The 14,890-nt window shown below is 48.8% G+C and overlaps 1 protein-coding gene across 2 annotated transcripts in view; it reads left to right on the forward strand.

The window, feature by feature from the left end:
• The window catches only part of TBL1XR1 (TBL1X/Y related 1), a 289,885-nt gene that overhangs the window by 251,943 nt on the left and 23,052 nt on the right, over positions 1-14,890 (forward strand). For both annotated transcript variants that reach the window (XM_075340611.1, XM_075340612.1), the window contains exon 13: positions 12,554-12,628. In XM_075340611.1, coding sequence (XP_075196726.1) covers positions 12,554-12,628 — 75 coding nt within the window. The remainder of the gene's footprint in view (positions 1-12,553; positions 12,629-14,890) is intronic.

Raw genomic sequence — 14,890 nt, forward strand, 5'->3', positions numbered from 1 at the left:
CAACTTTGTCTTGTGCCATGGTGTTTGACGGACTGCGGTCAACTCCAGCTGCTTGGCAGCAGTCCCGCTCCCAGGAGGGGTCGTGGTTCCCATCTATCAGCCACCGAGGCAAACCTGACCAACCACCTCTGCTGGCAGGCGGCACGGGGCGCCCCTTATCCCACTCCTTCCAGTCCCGCCTCTTCCTTTTCCGGTGGTGGTGGTGCCATATTTGACTGCGTGTTTTGGCTAGATGCTGGAATTTGGATTCTTTACTTCTGCAATCCTTAATGTGGGGTGCTGCAGTGAAGTTTCCAATTGGGGGCTGATATTTGCTGCTCCCCAGCGTTCTTATTTGTAAAGGCTCCTGCTCCTTCTGTCTCACTGATGTCTGAGTCCAGAGAGAATTGTGTGCGCCCTCCGGCCCAGCCCGCAGTGATCACTTATGTGTGCTTTGTATGTGGTAACAAGTTTCCTACTGTTGAGTGTATTTCCTGTTGTGCTGCCTGTACGCTTCTTGCCTTGCAGATGTCACTCAGGGGACCTCAATAGTTTCAGAAGTGGGTGTCTCTCCTCCTCTCTGAGCCCGTAATCTAGCTCAGGCTGTCGCAGATCTAACTAGGATGTCCAGGATCCTGGTTACTGTGGTGGAACGACTCCCGGTGATTTTAGCAGTGCTCGTGCCAGGCAACGTTCCATCCGGCCACCGCATCGGCTAAATCTGCCGCATGCGGCAAAAAACGGACAGAACGCAAGCCCATGCGGCACAATACGGCACTAATGTAAGTCTGTGCAAAATAACTGCAACCGGCGGCAAAAAAAACGGTTGTGTTTTTGCTGCAAAGCGCCGGATTGTGCCGCACAGGAAAAACCGGATGTGTGAAAGCAGCCTTGCAGAGAGTCTGAGAACATCCAAACAAACTTTTTCTGAAATGTAATTTTCTTTATCGCTCCTAATTGGGAGACCCAGACAATTGGGTGTATAGCTACTGCCTCCGGAGGCCACACAAAGCAGTACACTTAAAAGTGTAAGGCCCCTCCCCTTCTGCCTATACACCCCCCGTGGGATCACGGGCTCCTCAGTTTTCATGCTTTGTGCGAAGGAGGTCAGACATCCACGCATAGCTCCACTGTTTAGTCAGCAGCAGCTGCTGACTATGTCGGATGGAAGAAAAGAGGGCCCATTCTAGGGCCCCCAGCATGCTCCCTTCTCACCCCACTTTTTGTCGGCGGTGTTTGTTAAGGTTGAGGTACCCATTGCGGGTACGGAGGCTGGAGCCCACATGCTGCTTCCTTCCCCATCCCCCTTAGGGCTCTGGGTGAAGTGGGATTTTACCGGTCTCCAGGCACTGAGACCGTGCTCCATCCACAGCCGCTGGGGAATCTGCTGGATATGGAGCTGAGTATCGTCAGGGACATGGCCCTGCTACGTCAAGGTACTCTGTGTCCCCGTACAGACCGCGCGCAGACACACTGCAGCATTGCTGGGTGTGTTAGTGCGCCGGGGACAACAGCGCTGCGCGCTTGTGCCACTACTCACTACAGCTCTGCTGAGTGAGTTAATGTATTGTGAACTGCCGCGCCGGCCGCTGCTGTCAGTTTACACTGCGGCGCGGCTGGGACTTGTGGTGCGCCGGGGACTTCCGCGCTGGCCGTGCATATATGACGGCCGCGCTTATTACTCGAGTCCCCGGCTTTTGCGGCCTAGTTTCGCTTCGTTCCCGCCCCCAGGCCTGCCAGTCAGGGGAAGGGCGGGACGCTGTACAGAACATCAGCGCAGGGGGCTGGAGTCTATTTTACATACTCCAGCCCTCACACTGGACACAGTGGGACGCCAGTTTCCCGCACTTTGTCTGAGGCACGCCCACGGTCCGCCCCTCTTCACAGAACGCCGGCAGCCATTCCTGTGTGCAGTCTGAGCTGGAGAGGGGAGACAAGTTCTGGGAGACCCAGACACGGGATTCTGGCGACCACACACCCGCGTTTCCGCGGGCGGTAAGCGGCACCTCTGGTGCTGACCCCACTAGTGCCGAAGTGTACATTTGTATTTTTATGCTTGCATGCTATACATTGCACTGTACGGTCGCTGGTGATTCTTGGCTATATACCCTCCTAGATTACTCAGAGGAGACAACAGCATGTCATCCGCAAAAAGCAAGGGTGCCAAGGCACAGGCTTTCTATGCTGCTTGTACCGCATGTGAGGCTACTCTACCTGCAGGTTCCACTGACCCCCGTTGTGTGCAGTGCTCAGCCCCTGTGGCACTTGCTCGGCCGGGGCCTCTGCTAGAGGTGACCCAGGGAGAACCACCTGTGAATACTGTCCAGGTGACTGGGACGGAGTTTGCAGTTTTTGCGGATAGATTGTCTGTGACTATGAATAAAATTCTAGAAACTTTGCAGTCTAGACCAGTAACTCAGACCAGGGGCACTGTTGAATCATTGCTCCCTGGTCCCCCTCAGTTGGAACAGCTCCGGGCTCCGGGGGTGTCCCATGCATCCCAGGGTGAAGGCTCTGACACGGACGACAGTCCCAGACAGCCTAAGCGAGCTCGCTATGAGCGGCCCTCGACTTCATCACACTGGTCAGGGTCCCAGCAGGAGGACTCTCTGTATGATGAGGCGGAGGTAGCTGATCAGGATTCTGATCCTGAGACCGCTCTCAATCTGGATACTCCTGATGGTGACGCCATAGTGAATGATCTTATAGCGTCCATCAATAGAATGTTGGATATTTCTCCCCCAGCTCCTCCAGTGGAGGAGTCAGCTTCACAGCAGGAGAAATTCCATTTCAGGTATCCCAAGCGTAAATTAAGTACTTTTCTGGACCACTCTGACTTTAGAGAGTCAGTCCAGAAACACCACGCTTATCCAGATAAGCGTTTCTCCAAACGTCTTAAGGATACACGTTATCCCTTTCCCCCTGACGTGGTCAAGGGCTGGACCCAGTGTCCCAAGGTGGATCCTCCAATCTCCAGGCTTGCGGCTAGATCCATAGTTGCAGTGGAAGATGGGGCTGCACTTAAAGATGCCACTGACAGACAGATGGAGCTCTGGTTGAAATCCATCTATGAAGCTATCGGCGCGTCGTTTGCTCCAGCATTCGCAGCCGTATGGGCACTCCAAGGTATTTCAGCTGGTCTTACACAGATTGACACGGTCACACGTACATCTGTTCCGCAGGTGGCATCCTTAACCTCTGAAATGTCTGCATTTGCGTCTTACGCGATTAATGCTGTCCTGGACTCTACGGGCCGTACGGCAGTGGCGTCAGCCAACTCCGTGGTTTTACGCAGAGCCTTGTGGTTAAGGGAATGGAAGGCAGATTCTGCTTCCAAAAAGTGCTTAACCAGTTTGCCATTTTCTGGTGACCGACTGTTTGGTGAGCGTTTGGATGAAATCATTAAACAGTCCAAGGGTAAGGATTCATCCTTACCTCAGCCCAGACAAAACAAACCCCAACAGAGGAGGGGACAGTCGGGGTTTCGGTCCTTTCGAGGCTCGGGCAGGTCCCGATTCTCCTCGTCCAAAAGGACTCAAAAGGATCAGAGGAGCTCAGATTCTTGGCGGGCTCAGTCACGCCCAAAAAAGACAGCCGGAAGACCCGCTACCAAGGCGGCTTCCTCATGACTTTCGTCCTCCTCTCTCCGCATCCTCGGTCGGTGGCAGGCTCTCCCGCTTTGGCGACATTTGGCTGCCACAGGTCAGAGACCGTTGGGTGAGAGACATTCTGTCTCACGGGTACAGGATAGAGTTCAGTTCTCGTCCTCCAACTCGATTCTTCAGAACTTCTCCACCTCCCGACCGAGCCGATGCTCTTCTGCAAGCGGTGTGCACTCTAAAGGCAGAAGGAGTGGTGACCCCTGTTCCTCTTCAGGAGCAAGGTCACGGTTTTTACTCCAATTTGTTTGTGGTGCCAAAAAAGGACGGGTCTTTCCGTCCCGTTCTGGATCTAAAACTGCTCAACAAGCACGTGAAAACCAGGCGGTTCCGGATGGAATCCCTCCGCTCCGTCATCGCCTCAATGTCTCAAGGAGATTTCCTAGCATCAATAGACATCAAGGATGCTTATCTCCACGTGCCGATTGCTCCAGAGCATCAGCGTTTTCTAAGCTTCGTTATAGGAGACGAACACCTTCAGTTCGTAGCTCTGCCTTTCGGGCTGGCGACAGCCCCACGGGTCTTCACCAAGGTCATGGCAGCAGTAGTAGCAGTCCTGCACTCTCAAGGTCACTCTGTGATCCCGTATTTGGACGATCTACTGGTCAAGGCACCCTCTCAAGAGGCATGCCAACACAGCCTGAACGTTGCGCTGGAGACTCTCCAGAGTTTCGGGTGGATCATCAACTTTTCAAAGTCAAATCTGACCCCGACCCAATCGCTAACATATCTTGGCATGGAGTTTCATACTCTCTCAGCGATAGTGAAGCTTCCGCTGGACAAACAGCGTTCACTACAGACAGGGGTGCAATCTCTCCTTCAAGGCCAGTCACACCCCTTGAGACGCCTCATGCACTTCCTAGGGAAGATGGTAGCAACAATGGAGGCAGTCCCTTTCGCGCAGTTTCATCTGCGTCCACTACAATGGGACATTCTCCGCCAATGGGACGGGAAGTCGACGTCCCTCGACAGGAACGTCTCTCTTTCTCAGGCGGCCAAGGAATCTCTTCGGTGGTGGCTTCTTCCCACCTCATTGTCAAAAGGAAGGTCCTTTCTACCCCCATCCTGGGCGGTGGTTACGACAGACGCGAGTCTTTCAGGGTGGGGAGCAGTTTTTCTCCACCACAGGGCTCAAGGTACGTGGACTCAGCAAGAGTCCACCCTTCAGATCAATGTTCTGGAAATCAGAGCAGTGTATCTTGCCCTACAAGCCTTCCAGCAGTGGCTGGAAGGCAAGCAAATCCGAATTCAGTCGGACAACTCCACAGCGGTGGCATACATCAACCACCAAGGAGGAACACGCAGTCGGCAAGCCTTCCAGGAAGTCCGGCGGATTCTGACGTGGGTGGAAGACATGACATCCACCATATCCGCAGTTCACATCCCAGGCGTGGAAAACTGGGAAGCAGACTTCCTCAGTCGCCAGGGTATGGACGCAGGGGAATGGTCTCTTCACCCGGACGTGCTTCAGGAGATCTGTCACCGCTGGGGGATGCCGGACGTCGACCTAATGGCGTCCCGGCACAACAACAAGGTCCCGGCTTTCATGGCACGCTCTCACGATCACCGAGCTCTGGCGGCGGACGCCTTAGTTCAAGATTGGTCGCAGTTCCGGCTACCTTATGTGTTCCCACCTCTGGCACTGTTGCCCAGAGTGCTGCGCAAGATCAGGTCCGACTGCCGCCGCGCCATCCTCGTCGCTCCAGACTGGCCGAGGAGGTCGTGGTACCCGGATCTCTGGCACCTCACGGTAGGCCAACCGTGGGCACTTCCAGACCGACCAGACTTGTTGTCCCAAGGGCCGTTTTTCCATCAGAATTCTGCGGCACTGAACCTGACTGTGTGGCCATTGAGTCCTGGATCCTAGCGTCTTCAGGATTATCTCAAGAGGTCATTGCCACCATGAGACAGGCTAGAAAACCATCTTCCGCCAAGATCTACCACAGGACGTGGAAGATTTTCTTATCTTGGTGCTCTGCTCAGGGAGTCTCTCCCTGGCCATTTGCATTGCCTACTCTTCTTTCCTTCCTGCAATCCGGTTTGGAAAAAGGTTTGTCGCTAGGCTCTCTTAAAGGACAAGTCTCAGCGCTGTCTGTGTTTTTTCAGAAACGCCTAGCACGACTTCCTCAGGTACGCACGTTCCTGCAAGGGGTTTGTCATATCGTCCCTCCTTACAAGCGGCCGTTAGAGCCCTGGGATCTGAACAAGGTTCTAATTGCTCTCCAGAAGCCGCCTTTCGAGCCTATGAGGGATGTTTCTCTTTCTCGCTTGTCACAGAAAGTGGTTTTTCTAGTAGCGGTGACGTCTCTTCGGAGAGTGTCCGAGCTAGCAGCGCTGTCATGCAAATCTCCCTTCCTGGTGTTCCACCAGGATAAGGTGGTTCTGCGCCCAATTCCGGAGTTTCTCCCTAAGGTGGTATCCCCCTTTCATCTCAATCAGGATATCGTCTTACCTTCTTTGTGTCCTCATCCAGTTCATCAATGTGAAAAGGATTTGCATTTGTTGGATCTGGTGAGAGCACTCAGAATCTACATTTCCCGCACTCTTTGTCCTTGTCGCTGGTCAGCATAAAGGGTCGCAAGCTTCCAAATCCACCCTGGCTCGGTGGATCAAGGAACCAATTCTTGAAGCCTACCGTTCTGCTGGGTTTCCGGTTCCCTCAGGGCTGAAGGCCCATTCTACCAGAGCCGTGGGTGCGTCCTGGGCATTACGGCACCAGGCTACGGCTCAGCAGGTGTGCCAGGCGGCTACCTGGTCGAGTCTGCACACTTTTACCAAGCATTATCAGGTGCATACCTACGCTTCGGCGGACGCCAGCCTAGGTAGACAAGTCCTTCAGGCGGCGGTTGCCCACCTGTAGGAAAGGGCTGTTTTTACGGCCCTATCACGAGGTGTTATTTTACCCACCCAGGGACTGCTTTTGGACGTCCCAATTGTCTGGGTCTCCCAATTAGGAGCGATAAAGAAGAAGGGAATTTTGTTTACTTACCGTAAATTCCTTTTCTTCTAGCTCCAATTGGGAGACCCAGCACCCGCCCTGTTTTCTTAGGGATTTTTGTTTTTTCGGGTACACATGTTGTTTCATGTTGAATGGTTTCAGTTCTCCGATGTTTCGTCGGATCGAATTTGTTTTTTAAACCAGTTATTGGCTTTCCTCCTTCTTGCTTTTGCACTAAAACTGAGGAGCCCGTGATCCCACGGGGGGTGTATAGGCAGAAGGGGAGGGGCCTTACACTTTTAAGTGTACTGCTTTGTGTGGCCTCCGGAGGCAGTAGCTATACACCCAATTGTCTGGGTCTCCCAATTGGAGCTAGAAGAAAAGGAATTTACGGTAAGTAAACAAAATTCCCTTCTTATGGAGGTGTTGGTTCCCTTTACAGCGGAGCTGGTGGCAGTCTGTTCTACTTCGCCTGTGCTGCCTTTCTAAAACGACTACCTTGCCTCCCGGGGAGGTCGCAACATTGAAAGATCCCACAGACAGGCACATTGAGTCGTTGAGACAATAATTTTATTTTTTCCTCTATCAGCTCATCATTTGGGGAAATATTCTAGTTGCTGGATAAGGTGCTCGGAAAAGCCAGTCTGGTTTTCGCACAACACAAATCCAGTAGATTCAATATAGAGGAGATCCAGCACCATTGATTCATGGGGAAGCCAGTGAAGATTAAATTATTATTTATTATTATAGCGCTATTTATTCTATGGTGCTTTACATGTGAAAAAGGGGTATACATAAATCAAGTACAATACTCTTGAACAATACAAGGCACAGATTGGTACAGAAGGACAGAGGACCCTGCCCTCGAGGGCTCACAGTCTACAGGGGATGGGTGAGTATACAGTATGTGGGGGCAGAGCTAGTTGTGCAGCAGTATAGTGAACTGAGGGTTATTGCAGATTGTAGGCTTGTCAGATGAGGTGGGTCTTCAGGATCCTTTTAAAGGTTTCCAAAGTAGGTAAAGGAGGGTAGCAGTGGGGTTGGTGTGAAGGACCAGTTATCTGACAGGAGAAAACCAACTCCTCCACCATGCTTGTTGCTGGAGTAGCAGGTGTGTGAAAGATGGAAACCACCATGAGAATCTTAATTGGAAGAGGCTGTGTCAGAAGGGGTGAGCCAAGTTTTGGCGATGGCAAGGAAGTAAGGTTGGTTAGTGATGAAAAGATTATGGATCTATGGAAGTTTATTGCAGACACAGTATGCATTCCACAGAGCCCCTGTTAGATGGAGTGGGGGTGCGGGGCCTGGGTGAATGGGTATGAAGTATGAAAGGTTGCAGAAGTTGAAGTTATATCGTGGACAAGGGTTAGAAATGACTGTGGTGATGTGGTGATGAGGGCCGGGATTTGGACTGATCTCACCGGCAATGAGAAAAAGCAGAGAGAGTTAGTAGGTGGGAGCAGGAGAGGCCATGAGGTGGCTTTGTGTGTCTGGAGAAAGGATTTTTATGTTGAGGAACAGATGTGAGGAGAAGGTGAGATTGATGCGGAGGATGGAAGGAGAGATGACCACATTAAATAAAAAATCATATTTATTTTCATCGGGTAAAACTCAACAATAAAATCAGTGTATGGATACTGGGTCTGGTCGATGCGTTACTGGCAGATTACTGCCCTTATCATGACCAGTGACAAAAAACATGATTAAGGGCAGTTATTTGCCAGAAACATGTTGACCCAACCAATTGTCTATGGACTGATTTTATTGTGTTTTTACCCAATGGAAATAAAGATGATGATTTTTTTTTTTTTTTTTTTTTTTTATTGAATCGCCATTGGCTTCTCCATGAATAAACGGTGCTTTGTCTCCTTTATATTGAATCTATATTGAGTCTGTTGTAAATCTGCCTTTAAGGGTCTGTCCTTTGCCCTTCCTTCACTGCCATTTGGGTTGCTCAGGCTGTGTCAGATTAGGCTAATCACTTGCAACGTAGTCTTAGCTAGTTTTCAAGAGGTAGAATTACCTGAGAGAGCTTTTCAAATCGTGCAGGCATCTAAGTATTTATTTTCTGCATCCCTGGATGTAGCAGAGTCCACAGGCATCAAGCAATTGTGTGGCTATTCATTGCATTCTGTAGCTCAGGGTATGGGGAGTTAATTGAGCTTCAAAAAAGTAATAAGGGGTTACCCTTTCAGGGTTCCGCGTCTTTGGTAGCAAACTAGATAGGATTATTGCTGATGCAACAGGTGGTAAGAATACTCTTCTACCTCGTGTGAGGGCCAGTCGGCCATTTTCAGATATCTCCCTTTTTCCAATTCCCAGCTCCAGAGTTATCAGTCTGTCAGGGTAGATCACCCACTTCTCGCGGACCTAAGAGGGCTCTCTTTAGGCCTTTACCCGCTAGACCTCCTCCCCTTCCTAACTGGGCCCAGAGATAAACCCGCCAGTTCTCAAGAACAAACGAAGGGTTGAGGCATGACGAACAGTTGGGTGGTTGGTCGCCGCCTCCTCTTTCAGGGGGCATGGTTGGGGGCGGTCAGCTATCTTTGGGTTAGAGAAATCACCTCTTCAGGTTGAGGAATAAAGTTCTTGCTCATCAAATGAGACTGATTTTTTTTTTCTCTCCTCTCAGCTTAAAATTCTTTTTTCTTCGAGATACAGATTACCTGCTTCAGGCACGGGTGATTGTAAGGGACACCTCCCCCCAGAGTGGTTCCATGGTTTTTATTCAAATCAAAGAACGTCTCGGTGCGGCTTAATCTGGATCTGAAGTGTATGAACAAGTGGGTTGGGTTACATTCCTTCAAGATGGAGATGGAGTCTCTCCGCTCCGTGATCGTGCCGATGGAAGCTGGCGTATTTCTGTCATCAATAAAGATTTGGGACGCTTGCCTGCATGTACCAGTATTTCTGGTTCACCAGCATTACCTTCAGTTTGCGATCAAACCATATCACTTTCAGTTCAGGGCTCTGCATTTCGGATTGATCTCAGTGCCCAGGGTATTTACGAAGATCTTGGCACCAATTATGGCTTTCTTCCATTTCAGGGGAATAGTGATATTCCCTAATTTAGAGGATATTCTTGTCAAGGCTCCCACCCATTCTCAAAGTTTAGTGAGCTTGCAGACCATTTTACTTGGACTAATTCAGGTGGATTGTCAACCGGATGAAATCCACACTAATTCCCACTCAGCGGCTTCTCTTTCTGGGGATGATTCTCGACACCTTTCAGGGGTCTGTCCTTTTTCTAGAAGAGGAGTGGATAACTCTTCAGTCCTCCATCCGGACTCTGAGCTGTCCAAACAAACATTCCCTCTGGTTTTGCATGAAGGTTTTGGGTCAGATGGTGGCGGCATTCAGTGCAGTCCCATTCAGTCAGTTTCAGTCGAGGTAGTTGCAGAATACTCTTCTAGCTTGCTGGGGCAGATCGTTACATTCACTGGATCAGCCTGTTTTTCTTCCACTTCACTGACGTCAGTCCCTCAGGTAGTAATTGACTTTTCCTCTTCTGACTCAAGGTTGCCTCTTTCGCCCATTTCAGTGGCAGGTTCTGACTACGGACGCCAGCCTCCCCTGATGGGGGACAGTTTTCTGATACTTCTTGATGCAAGGAACATGGGACAGTAAGGAGAAACTAGAACTCAGGGTGATCCATCGGGCTCTTCTTTATGTCAGCATCTACTTCCAAGGGCTGCCATTCCGAGTTCAGTCCGACAACGCCACAGCTGTAGCAGATATCAGCAATCTGGGTGGGGGTGGGGGGGCACAACTAGTCATTCTGCTATACCAATTTTCCATGCCAAGGTGGCAGAGATCCTGGAGTGGGCAGAAGACAATCTGATCTGTGGTTTATATTTCCGAAGTAGGCAATTGGCCAACAGACTTCCTCAGTCGTCAACAGATAGACCCTAGAGAGTGCCCTTCACCTGGAGGTGTTTAGTATTATTTGTCTGTGATGGGAAAAATACAGATGTCGATCTAATGGCTTCCAGGCTAAATCACAATGTGCTGAAATTTCTTGCAAGAACATGGGTACCACAGGCGGTCGAGGTCGACACTCTGACAATACCTTGGTCCCGGTTTTTGCTGTCATATCTCGTCCAACCTCTACCTCTTGTTCCCAGGCTTCTAAAGAACATCAGAATAGAGGGGGTTCTGGTTATACTGGTTTCTGTAGATTGACCTAGTGCTTGGACGTTATCGATCATCTGGGCGATCTTTGTCCCTGGGTCCATTCTGCCACCACAGTTTACAGTCAGTGCTTTTAAGGCTGGGGCCACACGGGGATTACTGCGATCCCCTCGCATGACACTCTGCTCACGCTGCCAGTACAGCAGAGGCGGGTGTCATGTGAGTGTCCCTGCGACTGAGGTCCGATCGTGCGAGTGGGTCCACTTGTTGCTACAGTCTGCTTGTTTGACAGCTCACCAGCGACCATGTAGCGATGCAGCAGCGATCCTGACCAGGTCAGATCGCTGGTCGGATCGCTGCTGCATCGCTAAAGTGTGAAGGTACCCTTAGGCCTTACAAACATGGCTGTTGAAGCCACGGTTCTGAGGAAGTAAGGTCTTTCGGAGTCAGTTATTCAAATCGTGATTAGGATGCATAAGCCTTCTTCATGTCGTATTCACCATCACACATTCATGCTTTCGATCGGGTGAGTCCACTGTTACTTCTCCAACGTCCTATTTTTTTTTTTTTCTCATTGCTGGCACTGCTTTCTTCCTCTTTGCAGTCCATGTTTTAAACTAAGGCTTAACTCCCTTAAGGGCCAGGTTTCCACTCTTTTAATTTGATTTTGGAGGTTTTTCAATCCAACCTATTTGAACCCATCTGAGAGATCCTGACTCTTTTACTGTCCCAAAAGGTGGCTTTCCTTATAGCCATCACCTGCATTAGAAGGGTTATGAAGCGCGCTCTCTACCTTGTTCTGCATCAAAGTAAGGTTCTGCTGAGGCCAGTTACGACGGTATTCCCTGAGGTTGTTTCAGCTTTTCACCTTAATGAAGATTTTATCTTCCCTTTCTGCCCCGCTCCGTCTCATCCGATTGAAAAGAGACTCCACAGTCTGGCTGTGTTTAGGGCCATTCATTTACATTACTTTTAGCAGGTCTGATTCCTTATTTGTCTTGCCAAATAGGCTTTGCAGGGATCAGGCTGCTTCCAAAGTAACTATCTCTCGCTGGTTATGGGCAACCAATGTCCAGGTTTTATATTGAACATGGCTCCCCCATTTAGCATCAGGGCGCACTCTACATGGGAGGTGGGAGCGTTCTAGATGGTCTGTTGTCAGGCTTCAGCCCTGCAGGTCTGTACGCTGCCTGCGCATCTATACATACATTTTCAAAATTTTACAGGGTCCACACCTTTTGCCTCGGCGAATCCAAGCTTGGGCAAACAGATTCTGCAGCAGGTAGCAGTGGTTCAAGCCTCTGCTGAAGCCTCACCAGTAAGTTCTGTGATTACAACAAAATATTTCCTTTCATGTTTTCCAACCCCAGGGAATGCTTTGGGATGTCCCATTGTTCTGTGTCCCCCAATGAAGCAACTGAGAAAAGTAGATTTTTGGTACTTACCGTAAAATCTTTTTCACATTAGTCTTCATTGGAGGACACAGTTCCCTCCCTTCTGTGCTCGGTTGGGCGTGTTTTACTTTCTACTATTGGTGCCTCATTGTGATTTATTTTCCATTTTATGCTTTGTTTGACTGTTTGCATGTCCTACTGCTTTCTCACTAAACTGAGGTGGCTGGTTCCGGCAAGCAAGATATAGCCTGGTGGGAAAAAGACAATTTTTTATGCTATGTATTGTCAGTATCAGCCATCAGGTGGCAGCAGAATATCCCATGGTTGTGTCCCCCCTAATAAAGAATAACGAGAAAATGATTTTACAGTGAGTACTAAAAGTCTAGTTTTTTGTTTGTATGCTGTTTGTATTGTTTCTACTGTTATCTGAATTTTTCTTCTGCCCTTTCTAGAATGAAGTGAATGCAATAAAGTGGGATCCCACTGGTAATCTTCTGGCATCTTGCTCTGATGACATGACATTAAAGGTACATTTACCTTTTTATCAGCATGCATTTCTTGTTCTATAGAGAAGTTTTAAGGTGGTGTCATACACAGCGATGACTAAAACGACGTCGCTGCGACGTCACCATTTTCTGTGACGTTGCAGCGACGTCCCGTCGCTGTGTGTGACATCCAGCAACGAGCTGGCCCCTGCTGTGAGGTCGCCGCTCGTTGCTGAATGTCCAGCTTCATTTTTTGGTAGTCTCTCTTCCGCTGTGACGCACACGTCGCTGAGTGTGACAGCAAGAGAGCGAAGAAATGAAGGGAGCAGGAGCCGGCATCTGGCAGCTGCGGTAAGCTATAACCAGGGTAGACATCGGGTAACCAAGGGAAGACCTTTCCCTGGTTACCCGATATTTACCTTCATTACCAGCGTCCGCCACTCTCACTGCCAGTGCCGGCTCCTGCTCTCTTCACATGTAGCTGCAGTACACATCGGGTAATTAACCCGATGTGTACTGTAGCTAGGAGTGCAGGGAGCCAGCGCTAAGCAGTGTGCGCGGCTCCCTGCTCTCTGTACATGTAGCACAGCGACGCGTGTCGTTATGATCACTGCTGCGTCGCTGTGTTTGACAGCTAAGCAGCGATCATAATAGCGACTTATAAGGTCACTGTTGCGTCACAGAAAATGGTGACTTAACAGCGATGCCGCTATGTGCGAGCCCAGCTTTATATGTGATAGTCTCTGGCTGGGACTATAGACAAAGTCAACGTACTTAACCCCTTCACGACCGATGACCTATTTACGTCATTGCCCGTGTCCCTTCGATGCTTTATCTCATGCTAAGCCCTTATTTCTCCATGCACTCGAAGTCTGATTTAATCAACCATAAAGTGCCTCTAATAAGTGCGTGTAGACCCAAGATCCACTCGCGGCTGTGAATCAGTTAAATGCCGCAGTCAATCACTGACAGCTGTAATTAACACACGCAGACAGCGCATCATCGATCCCGCCCATTTGCGTGTCTGTCACGTGATCACGGGGCATCGGCGGGTTTTCATGACAACTGGGGGTCTGCTTGAAGACCCCCGTGCCTGTCATCACGATCCTCCTGTGTCACCACTATCCTTCTGTGAAAGCCAGCCTGTGGCCAGCGTTCATAGAAGATCGTGACTTTTGCTATACAATGTAGTGCATGAGCCCTGCTCTGTATTGTATAAGCGATCCAGCGATCGCAGCTTTAAGGTCCCTAAGAGGACTACTAGATCCAGTAAAAAAAAACAAAAAAAAAACACAAAACAAGAAAAAAAACCTTTTAGAAAATATAAACAAAACACAAACCTTCAAATCGACCCCCTTTTGCCACATTAAAAATAGAATTAAATACACACATTGGACATTTTTGAAGGCATAAATACCAAATCTATGAAAATGTAAAATATAGCAATGTGATAGGTAAACGGCGTAGTGAGACAAAATTCCAGAGTTACGGTATCTACCCCCAAAATGGTATAAATAACTTCACCTCTGTATGAAAAATATAAGCACTCACATAGCCCCAGATCACTGAAAATGAAGACGTTACAGGTCTTGAAAAATATAAAAAAAAAAGAAAATTCAGGAATTTGTTTTCACCACTTAAACAAAAAAAAAAACAACAAAAAAAACAAACATGTTTAGTATCTACCTACTCGTGCTGACCTAAGGAATCATACTACCAGGTCAGTTTTACCATATATTAAACATGGTATATTGAAAAAAAAAAAAACAAAACAAAAACATTGTGGAATTGCCCTGTTTTTGCAATTTCACCGCACTTGGAATTTTTTATGTCTTCAAGCACACTATATGGTAAAATGAATAGTCTTTCTAAAGTACAACTCGTCCTGCAAAAAAGCAAGCTTCAATAGGTCTATGGGGCTGGAGGAAAAGAAAAGTTTTGACTCTTGGAAGATGGGGAGGAAAAAAACAAACATGAAAGGGTTGAGGACTCAAATAACATTGACTGTCAGCAAAAATTACCTGCACTTTACTATATTAAATATTGTAAATGCTTGGATAATATTGAGAAAATATACATACATACACACACACACACAGACACACACACACACACCCACACCCCTCCTCAGAGTTGGGGAACATTGCCTGAGCAGAAGGAAGCAACTGTTTTTCCACGATAACCTTGTATGCGGCTTGATTCATATGTCCTTCGCTAAGTTTAATTTGCCCAATTTCTAGAGTAAGGTAATCTTCTCTGATGAGTCTAATTTTCAGCTTTGCCCACACCTGGTTGTCTAATGCT

Source organism: Anomaloglossus baeobatrachus, chromosome 3 (genome assembly GCF_048569485.1).
Source record: "Anomaloglossus baeobatrachus isolate aAnoBae1 chromosome 3, aAnoBae1.hap1, whole genome shotgun sequence".
Lineage (NCBI taxonomy): Eukaryota > Metazoa > Chordata > Amphibia > Anura > Aromobatidae > Anomaloglossus > Anomaloglossus baeobatrachus.